This window comes from Poecilia reticulata, chromosome 10 (genome assembly GCF_904066995.2).
Source record: "Poecilia reticulata chromosome 10, P_reticulata-male-v2, whole genome shotgun sequence".
In the NCBI taxonomy this organism is placed as follows: domain Eukaryota; kingdom Metazoa; phylum Chordata; class Actinopteri; order Cyprinodontiformes; family Poeciliidae; genus Poecilia; species Poecilia reticulata.
The window spans coordinates 19570632-19581136 of NC_088839.1; the positions used below are offsets into that span (position 1 = coordinate 19570632).

At 38.9% G+C, this 10505-nt stretch overlaps 2 protein-coding genes across 2 annotated transcripts; both read left to right on the top strand.

Moving 5' to 3' along the window:
* Window positions 1-47: 47 nt before the first annotated feature.
* zdhhc24 (zDHHC palmitoyltransferase 24) lies at window positions 48-4871 on the top strand. The gene is made up of 3 exons (XM_008420396.3): window positions 48-667; window positions 1663-1940; window positions 2146-4871. Exons 1-3 carry the CDS (start codon window positions 363-365, stop codon window positions 2436-2438), a joined length of 876 nt encoding a protein of 291 aa, XP_008418618.1. The 5' UTR covers window positions 48-362; the 3' UTR covers window positions 2439-4871.
* A 514-nt stretch (window positions 4872-5385) lies between these two features.
* On the top strand, window positions 5386-10043 carry LOC103471414 (uncharacterized). The gene is made up of 12 exons (XM_008420397.3): window positions 5386-5603; window positions 7257-7304; window positions 7397-7555; window positions 7695-7806; window positions 7932-7982; window positions 8171-8248; window positions 8621-8677; window positions 8794-8853; window positions 8976-9040; window positions 9128-9281; window positions 9549-9613; window positions 9722-10043. Exons 2-12 carry the CDS (start codon window positions 7282-7284, stop codon window positions 9912-9914), a joined length of 1017 nt encoding a protein of 338 aa, XP_008418619.1. The 5' UTR covers window positions 5386-5603; window positions 7257-7281; the 3' UTR covers window positions 9915-10043.
* The last annotated feature ends 462 nt before the right edge of the window (window positions 10044-10505 follow it).

The following is a 10505-nucleotide window of genomic DNA, read 5'->3' on the forward strand; positions in this document are numbered from 1 at the left end:
CATGAAAGTTTGAAAAAGGCGGAGGCTATTTTAACACGCGGAACTGTATTGTGTTGTCCCCCTCCGGTTGTATTATCATGTAGCACTACATGTCGGACGTGATTTGAGATCAATTCAACAGAGCAGTTCCTTATCTAAAGAGTAGTATTTGGCTTATTTTCAACAAAGATGAAGGTGATTTCGTATTTTAGGCCAGAATAATATTTCCTGAAGGTTTATGACTCAATATGATTAATTGAGAGTCGCGTAGCAAAGCGAACAGAGTATTATTTGACTAGCCTCTAGCTAACCATCCACTGTGCGTCTGTAAAATCGTTCCTTCAATACGCTGACCGCGTCACGGTTTTAGTTTTACTTTAAACATGACAGCGTTGGGCAGCAGGTTGTTCAACAAGGTCGGGAAGTTTTGCGAACAGCTTCCTGTCTTCCTCAACACCTTCCTGGTGTTCTCCATCACCGGGGAGGTGAGCTACCTGGTGCTGGTGGAGGCTCCGCTAGAGGCAGAGCAACAGAAGACGGCGTGGTCCTCCTGGTGGAAGGCGCTGCACCTGTTGGGCCAGTACTTCATGCTGGGAAACATCTGCTGGAACGCTTTTCTCTTCCTGAAAGTCAGCCCCAGCATCAAGGGGGTGTTTCTGGGAGGAAATGGACTGGGCCAGGGCTGGAGGTAAGGAAGTGGTTAGGAGCCCATCAGTCAATAAATACACACGCCTTTCTACTATCCTCAATTTCAACTCTATATAACGCAAAATTAAGTTAATTTCATTCTGGATTGTTCTAAATTAAGCAACAACAAAATTAATGAAGATAATGTTCTTTTTTATTTTGATAATGTGCCAATATCCAAAAGGTCACATCAATACCAGTTTGTTGGGTAAAATATTTTTTGTTTACACAGTGATCTTATCTTAGCTTGTCATCCTTGAGAAGATAGCTTTGGCAGACTGGATGGCAGTCAATTTATTGTTTTCAATAGACTGTAGTTAGTAATGTAGGTCTTTCTGTAAAACCTGTTGAAGTGTCTGGTTAGCATGCTAAAATTTCCTAAACATATAGAGTTAAAAAATGTAAATGCAGTGTTATAGTGCCTTCCAAAAGTATTAAAATTATTTCCACATTAGTTCATTGTATTTTGGTGAGATTTTATGTGACAAATCAATACAAAGTCCTTATGAATTGAATAAGGACACTAGTCCAGAACAAAACCTTTACAGAAAATATTGCAGTTACAGCTGCAGTTCTTTGGGGATATGACTGTAAGCTTTCCACATGTGGAGACTGAATTTTTTCTGAGTTATTATGCTCCTGTCCTGCAGGAATCCTGACTAAAATGGTTGTTTTGAGTTTTCACAAGTAAGCAAAAATTGAGCTTTCTCCATTATAGCTTTCATGTGCAATAATAACATAATTCTCCTGGTTTTATAAAAAAAAAAATCAGCACAATGTTGATATTACGTTTAACTTAGTACTTCTAATCTAAAGATAGTAAATGCTTAACTACTGTCTTAGAATTGTTAATCTGTCAATAGAAAGGTATCAGCTAAAATTTCATGTTAGGCTTAGAAGTTCAGTTTGTATTTCTGTGATACTCACTGTAGCAAAGTAAAACTATCTAAGACATCTTCAGCATTAAATAATATTTTGTTGTCTTTTGTTACGCAGGTACTGTTACACGTGCGAGACACACACGCCTCCTCGCTGCTCCCACTGCTACGACTGCAAGGTGTGCGTTCTGCGGCGGGATCACCACTGCGTCTTCTTCGGCCAGTGTGTCGGCTTCCGCAACTACCGCTACTTCCTGTGCTGCTTGTTGTTCATGTGGTTGGGTCTCCTCTACGCCATGGTGATGAATGCCGAGGTCTTCATCGTCATTCTGAAGGAGGGCGTGACTCTGCACAGCATCCTGCTGCTGCTCATACCCTGGATCATGCTTGTTTCAGGTCTGCTACACTGGCTGCCTTGTAGATTTCGTTTGTGTTCTTTGTAGCTTTTAATAATAGCTCCAAGTAGGATTCGCTTCGAAATGTTACATTTATAGTTCTTTTTAATTAATTAAAAGTTGAGGGAAACAATTTGTATAAACAGCCATTTTGGTTCAGACATTTCTTGAAATTATACAAGCTAATATCTTCCTTTGTTTTTCAGGCCAGGTTTCAGCGCGGGCCTTCACCTTTGCCTTCATCGCCGACACCTGCGTTGTGGGTTTCCTGCTCGTCTCCGCCTTCTTCTTCTTCCACCTGTTCTTGCTGTTTCGAGGGCAGACCACCAGGGAGTGGTACTCTTCTCGCCGCCCCTACAACCTGGGTCCCGTTAACAACCTGCGGCAGATGCTGGGCCTTCGCTGGTACATCTGCTGGATCTCCCCGCTTGTCCCATCACCGCTAGTTGAAGACGGGATAAACTTCCAGGTCACGGGATCGCTGGAACCCTGCCAGTAGCATCCAGAAGTCAGGACAGAGTCTGAGTCTTTAGTGGTGATGGTTTATGCTGACAGGAGCAGCAGCCGGAACATTACCTCGGTTTAAGAGGAGGTAGCTTTGGATGGGATGCTGCTTAGATACTTGGTGGTGGTCTTATCGTTTGAAATTATTCATCAGCCTTTTAATTGCGCTGAGAAGGGAATTCAGGGGTCGACCTGAAGATGGTATCTGCATCGGTTGAGGGTAACCTCAGATACTTACTCAATTCTGTATAACACTGAGCACTGAACAGATATTTAAAACAGCACTGAAGTAAGAATGTACTGTATCAATGATTAAAAGTAAATGTAGAATATTTAATCTTTCTTAGAAGGCACTTGCAGCTCACAAATGTGGTGATGTAGTTAAACGTTGAGTGGACTTTTTCTTAAAGACCTAAGCTGCCTAAATCAGTCTCACTCAGATTTGTTTTGCACTTTTCCTGATTAAACTCCAGGATATTCTTCATCCACTTCTGAGCTGCTGATGAGTATATCACAGGCCTTTAGTGGGGGCCGTTTCAAGCTGAACAAAAACATCTAAACTGAAGATGCACGATCACATTCAGGTGAAGTTTCAGCTTGGCCAGCCTTAAAAAAATTATCATGAACTCAAAATTTTCATCTTTTTTGTGATGTGTAACCTGCACTAAGCAGATTACTCTGGAGAAGGCTCTTAAGGTATTTCTAATGACATCAAGGTGTTTAATGTAAAACGGGGAAACAACAACACGTAAGAAGTTAATACAAAGGAAACTATTTTCTGTGATCTATGTTAAAACTTTGGTGGTGTTTACTTAGGCTGTGAGATAGAAACCAATTCAGACACCTCATAAGAAGGCTGAGCAATTGTGCATTTGTTTTTTTTTTAGCTTTCAGCTTCTGTTTGACAGGGAACCTGCTGGATTTAGATATTTTTTCTGCCTTTTGGAAATCTTAGTTAAGATAAGGTTTTGCATTCTCTAGGGAATACACACGGAGACAGATGTGTACAGTCATCAATGTTAACTGTGCTAATCACTAATATATGATACTAAGGATGGTTTTAAATGTCAACTTTGTAATCATTTCGTCTTAGTTTTAAGGTCCTCCACATTAATAATTGTTTTACTGCTCGTTTGTACCCTCTGTCATATTTAAGCATATTTCTTGGTGGCAAAAATATTCAACCAGGATATCAGGAGATATTTTAAACATAAATTATGATTGAAACCCACTTCGCACTTGCCTACACTCTTTGTCTATGCTAGCAACCACAAAGAAAATGGAGCCTTTTTGTGGGTTATTTAATATTTGTCTCACTATGCCCTGACTTGGTTTCTGTTCAGTTACTTGTGTAAATGAATATGTACACAATCTAATTCATGTCATGTATATTTTGCCAAAACCACAGCAATTAAAACGATGGGAGTTTTGTGTAGCTGATCCTTAAAATAATAGTAAAAACCCAGCTTTACAAGAACTCCTCACACAATCAGACATCAACTCTGATGTTGAAATAAAAGAAAATCATTGACCAGTCACTGTAAAAAGGGTATGAGAAACATTTTTCTTATAGGTCAGAATTGGCTAAAATTGTTACCAGTGGATCAAAGTTTGGTCAGAAATATTAGTGGTGCATCTGTAACCTTCACATTTATTAAAAAAACTCTGACATAGTGTAATTTTTTTTGTTTACAGATTGATGTCATGTAAAGTCATCTAACAAATCCAGTATTTAAAATGATTTTATTACAGTGGTGTGTCAACAGTTTGTTTCATAGTTTCTAATTTGTTAGTGTTTCTGGCCATCAGGGACTTGAGCAACATTGTGTCATTGTACCATTCCTTACTGCAACATGAAACTGATCTTTATAACGTCTTTCCTTTGCAAGGCGACAGTTCGTATCTTAATATTTGTATCAGTCAGTCTCTTTATGGTTTATTTTTTAAGGTATTGTTGAGGCTGATAATTTTAATATGTTATCTCCTGTTGTCTCCTGTTTCAGTCCAGTATGTAGAATTGCCTTTTTCACCGTGCTAACATGTCTTACTGCACTTGATGCCAGCTTTACTTTCATTACCTCGCCTGTATTTTGTAATTCAAACTCTCCTTGCCTTAAAGTGAAGCAACAAATCACAAGCCTTTGGTTTGACAGGTTCTTAAGTGTTGGTGAATCTAGCAAAAACTGTTCAGTTTTTATTTGTCTTAATTTTAATTGTTTTGAAAAAGATTGCTGTTTATTCTGTTGGGTTTTGTTTTTTAGACGTCCATCATCGAACTCTTTGACTTGAGATGCTTTACTGTTTTTGTTATTTTGTATCTGCAAACGTGTTGTAATGTTTACTTTAAAAATGTTCAGAAAAGTGTTTTCTCTTACTTCTGCTTCAGAGTTTCTCAAATGTTTGATTAAAACTATGGAAATCAATGATATACCTGTTACTCCTACTAAATATTTGTGAATGTAATTCAATGAGAAATTATTCTTAAACCTGAACACTAACCCCACAGGTTCCTTCAGGGAATGTTCCTTACAGGTACAACAGTCTTTTCTTCTATAAGGAGTGTTTTACACAAGAACATGGTTATCTGTCAAATAATGCTTACCGAACATCCTTTAAAGGTTACTAATTTTATACCCTTCAGAGAACCTTTCAAGAATGGTCTTGATCTGAGAAGGCCAGTTTAAACCATTTTCTAGAAACTATCAGGGACTTTTCTCTAAAACTTGCCTAAATGTCATCAACTATTACAGTGTAGCTTTCAGGGAATCTTTAAAGAATGCTCTCAAAAAAGTCAGTTTCCACATAAACACTAACTTTCTCAGGTAGTTTCCCTTAAAACTTTTACAACAACCTACAAAGAACATTTAGGGAATGTCCCAAAGGCTACTGGTTTTCTAACCTTTAGAGAACCTTAAGGAAATTGAGGGAATAAAACAAAAATTAAGAGACACAAAATAAAAAAAACCCAGCACAAAGTAGCTAAAACTAAAAAAAAATTATATTCTTGCAGTGTCCCTGTACACTTTACTGTAGAAAAAAATTGATTTAAATTGAGCTTATTGAGTATCGGTGTGCAGAACGGAAGAAGTCCGACTTTCAACGGCCGCCATTGGAGAAGTTCTTGACAACTGCCACACCTGTTGCTTCTAGGATCTTGTTGGTAAGATTTTTTTTTTCCACAATTCTTATTTATTTAACTGTTAACAGTTTATTAGTGGGACATTATGAACTAGAGTCGTGTACAGACGTAAATTCACAGCCAATTTAAAATTTGCGTATCTGAAGCTAACAGAACCGTCTGTCGTCTTCAGGTCGCCGTCTCAACTGTCGCTAACGTTCCGACTCCATTACTGACCTGTGAATAATGGCTGTGAACTGTATAAAACATCGGTTTCCCTTTCTTTAGCTTACCCACGGAGTTTAGATGAAGGATGTTGAAAGATTTATCGCCAAACTGGAACAAAGCCTTTGCATTTTAGCTTATTGTTTTGACAATTTTAGCATCCGTTAGTTAGATTACCCGTAGTTAACGTTTTTAAAGTTAGCCTAAATACAACAGCTTATCTACGATATTGTAATAAATGCGGGGTTTAGTTTATTTTTAATTATGTCTTGTGTTATAAAGGTTATAAGTGTTTGGTTTTTTTAATTTGGAAAAAAAAAGTTTTTTGAAATACTCAATAAAGTTAATTAACATTATAATCACAGTTTTCTTTTTCATTTAAGTTTTAACAATCATCCGCAGGGGGTTTAACTCTTTCGATCTAATCAGTTGATAAAGATATTTTTCTTGTCTGCTTATACAAATAGTTGAAACCAGAGCCACATCCACCAAACTTATCTTATTTTTAGGTCGACTAGAAATACCTAAATTATGCCTATTTGCCATAATAATGAGATTAAGAGAGGTTTATTTATTAAACCTCTGCTCCCCAATTGGTTCCTCTTGATGTGAAGAAGCAGCAGCTCTGAGTCCGTCCCAGATGACCAAGCCTTTATCTCTAAGGAATCTCGGATAATCCTTTGGAGGAAAGTAATTTTTTTCCATTTGTAACCATTATGTTCAAACATGACCCAGGGGGCATCCACGCACTGTTTCCACAAAGTTATGAGAAAGAATATTTTTTGCTAAGCTGGAAGCTTTAAAATGTCCTTTCACAGAAACAAAGGAGCCAGGCCTAATTCCTGAAAAACAGCCCCACACCCTAATAGTCTATGTGACTAAGTTCATTTCTCACATTACTCTCAGTTAAAAGCCGTTCTCCTGGCCAATGCCACACCCAAACCAGATTCCCAGAGGAGGATTCATCACTCCACAGAACATCTCTGCCGTTCTAGAGTCCACTGGTTCAACACCTTTGTGTACCTATTGAATTACACTTTGTGATGTAAAGCTAGGAGGCATTCCACGAAGCTCTTTTTGTATGGTCCTTGAGCTAATCTGAAGTGTGGAAGACTCCAGCTGAAGTGTGGAAGACTCATAAGAAAGTTGGGGAGTAAAAAATGTGGAATGGTACATCCTTATAAATAAAGGCCTGTTCATATGAGTCTTAGATTTACCGGATGCAGATGCCTTCAAAGTGAGACTCTAAACCTTTATTCATTATAAAGTTGTAGTATTTTATTCTGACTATTTTTTCTAGAATAAAATACTTTCCCATTGTTGATTTAACTTTACTTCCTATATGTCAGTGTTGGCTTTTTTTTCTTCTTTTTTCTTCTTCTTTTTTTTTGCTTCCTGTAAAATGTGGATACATTAAAACTGGTGCTGTGAGAATTTCGTTCTCATCACTTTATTGATGTGTTTTTGCAGCACAGGGGAGTACTTGGCCACCCCGATGGATATTACAGAGGAAACTACGTGTGTAACGCTCAATAAGCAAAAACCTCTATGCACACACACACAGGTTTAATTAAATGATCACTCAACCTATAACATTTTGTCTTGTAAAGATCCCGAATGGATATGCTGGAGAAAATAGCTGAGCTGGATTACAGCCAGAGTCAGCTGAGGGAACTGAACACTGAGATGAGGCACTGGCTGGAAGTTGCAGACGACGACATGGCAGTGCTGCGCTCAGAGAATGCCAGCCTCAGGAAACAAGTGAAAGAGTGAGTGCATCATGCTGTCTGTCTTCTTTGACTTAAACTGTCTTTTAGAGTTTAACCACCACAAATGCTGACCCAATGACTTCCTTAGTCGCCGCGGTGAAGGATCTCATTTTCCTCTTTTGCTCCTCTGTGTCTGCAGCCTGGAGAGGATCTTCAGTGAACTTCAGCAGGTTGAAGTTGAACCTTGTGGGCCTCTGTTGCCCGATGCCCTTGATGAAAATAAAATCTGTGAAAAGAAGTTTCAGGATTTGGTGCGTTAACATCAGAATTATTTCCATACCTGCAATAAATGTAAATATGGATTAAATGCATAGATACTGTAGGTTGCTTTTCTAGTCATCATCACTTCTATCTGATAGATGGTGTTGTTTTGCAGGAGAAGGAAACATTAAAGGTGCAGGAAGAAAATAAGGAGCTAATCGTCAAGGTAGCTATATTATTTTGCTGTTCAGATTAATCAGCAGTGTTTGATAACGCATCTCTATAAAAAAAATTAAAAAGTGGGCATTATTTCTTTAAAAAATTACTTAAAATGCATAGGTTGGCTTTCACGTTCTCCAATTCAAGGTTCCTCAAACTGAAGTTTTCATTTTAAGATGTTTCCATCCTTTTCAGATAAAGAACCTTAAACAAGAGCAAGAGCAAGACAAGATCGCTTTAAACAAGCTCAGGACTGAATTTGAAAGCCTTGAGGTAACTCAACAATTAGTTTGTCTCTCTATATATTTTGAAATCAGTGTTTTGGTTTTGATTTTTTCCCAGATCTTCTCAAACAGTTTTTTGTTGTTGTTGTTGTTTTGCCAATTGATTTTTGATGGAAATTTGTAATGTGTGTGTTATAGGTAATGAAATGCCTTCAATCTAAGCCACAGTGATTTGTTATTTTATTACTCACTCCCTTTAATGCAAGTTACATTTTATCTTGTGGCAACCACAAACTTCAATCTGTCTTTATTGGAATGCATCACAACAAAGACATGCATTTACTTTTGCAAATATTTAATAAGATTCACACGTTTTATTAAATGGACAAATGGACTTCAACTCTTTGTCGTGTGGTGTCAGATTTTGGTGGAGGAAGTTCAAATACAGCTGCAGCGAAGGGATGAGCTGATTCATCAGGTAGGGGCACAGAAACCAGAGTCAGGCTATGAAATAGAAATCATGCATATTAATGTTTGCAGTTCTCTATTATTCATCTCTTAATATGGATTTTTAACTATGTGTTTGTTGGACAGAAAAGCTTGCAGTTAAAGCACCTGGAGGAAACCGTGGAGGAATATTCAGAAGTCATAAAGGCAATTATGTTTACAACCATTACAGTTTTAAACGAAAGCAGTTTTGCTTCACACAGGGTGTTCATAATCTGGGAAAAGCTGAGCATAACACAGTCTGGTTGTTGGACGTTTCTGTTCTGCAGGACCTCAGGCTGACGAAGCAGGAGCTGATCCACCAGCTGGAGGAGAGACGAGACGAGGCTTCATTGTAACCCTGCCATTCAGATCCTTAACATTCACAGGATTCGCACAGGACAGGTTCCTCTCTCTGAGACGTGCTGCTGTTTGTTGTCAGTGCTGCTGTGACTGAGGCGATGAGAGAGGAGGAGGGACAACCCAGTCCTCACCTGTCCATAGCTGAGGAAATCCAGCAGCTCTTATCTGCTGGAATGAATTTCTGCCATGACGCCATGGAGCCGATCTCTGTGGCATCTGATCTGGACAGCAGTGTAAGATACTCAAAGTTTTGTTATGAATTTTGCAAAAAAACGAGTCTTGATGCGACCAATATTTGATGAATAATAATGATTTATTACATTCTCCAGACTGAAAATACTTCCATGTAATTTACAGAGTGCGGTTCATCAACTGTGATTTCGTTTTCTGTATTACCAGCAGTAGCCACAAGAGTGCGCCACATTCAAGCTGTGTTTTTTCAGAAAGTCCTGTGTGAATGAAGTAGAAGACATGAGCCTGGTGTTGTGTTGTATCTGCAGATAAACACTGGTGAGAAGGAGCAGCTGGTACCTTCCCCTCTTGCAACTGGACTCCAGCCCAAACGGTACGTTAGCTTGCAAACATAACCAATACGTTTGTTCTGTATCCAACCTTTCGCAGGTGTTTAGTTCTTGTATGTAATTGTTTTGTGTCTTTATCTCTCTCCTGATAGTGGGAGCAGCTGTGCTGTTATCTTGAGGGCCACCATCCGGAAGCTGATCATGCTGTGTATCGTCAGCGTGTGTGTTTTGCTCTTTATAGTTTGTGGCTGCTGGGTTCGAAACGCTGGCAACTTTTTCAGCAACAGTTTGATAATGTTGCCGCCCTACGTCAGCGTCCAATATGAGGCATTACCTCCCGTTTAACCTGTTCCAAGTTTGAGATTTGATTGTTTGTAGTTTTATTAAACTGCAGGAATTTTAACTTGAAGAACCTCTGTACATGTATGCTATGCTATATTTACACAAAAGTAAAGTTGCAAAGTGGCCACTTCAGTTTGAGCGTCTTGTTAAGCTGGTTATGCCGCGGCCTACGACAATGAGCAGTGATTGGGGAGACTGCTGACTCTCCACAATGCTCAGATCACTGGTAAAGAAGCAGGTTGTTCGCTGAGTGATAAATCCAAGAATATCAATGGAAAGTTGTGCAGAAGGAAAAAGTGAGATGGGAAACAAGCAGCAGGGATGAGTTCAGGTTTGAGAGGATTACTAAGAAGAAGGCTGGAGCAGATTGATTAGTGTTGATTAATGGTTCAAATTCAAAAGTACCTGTACCTGATTTTAGTGACTGCTGACCTAAACCCCACAGAGAATCTGTGAAGAGAAACCCGACCCAACAAAGCAGCCATGACACCTCAGCAGAGCCACAGGCTGGTTGCCTCCATGCCACGCCGCACTGATGCAGTAATTCATTCAAAAGGAGCCCCGGGTGTACTGTACATGAAAATACTTTTTTTC

What these genes read in the sequence shown, in the direction of transcription:
- LOC103471414 (XM_008420397.3), top strand. Translation starts at nt 7,282, where the DNA reads ATGGATATTACAGAGGAAACTAC. An exon ending in AATATTCAGAAGTCATAAAG is followed by an intron (nt 8,854 to 8,975) that starts GCAATTATGTTT and finishes TCTGTTCTGCAG; the next exon opens with GACCTCAGGCTGACGAAGCA. An exon ending in AGACGAGACGAGGCTTCATT is followed by an intron (nt 9,041 to 9,127) that starts GTAACCCTGCCA and finishes GTTTGTTGTCAG; the next exon opens with TGCTGCTGTGACTGAGGCGA.
- zdhhc24 (XM_008420396.3), top strand. Translation starts at nt 363, where the DNA reads ATGACAGCGTTGGGCAGCAGGTTGTTCAACAAGGTCGGGAAGTTTTGC. An exon ending in GGACTGGGCCAGGGCTGGAG is followed by an intron (nt 668 to 1,662) that starts GTAAGGAAGTGG and finishes TTTGTTACGCAG; the next exon opens with GTACTGTTACACGTGCGAGA. An exon ending in CTGGATCATGCTTGTTTCAG is followed by an intron (nt 1,941 to 2,145) that starts GTCTGCTACACT and finishes TTTGTTTTTCAG; the next exon opens with GCCAGGTTTCAGCGCGGGCC.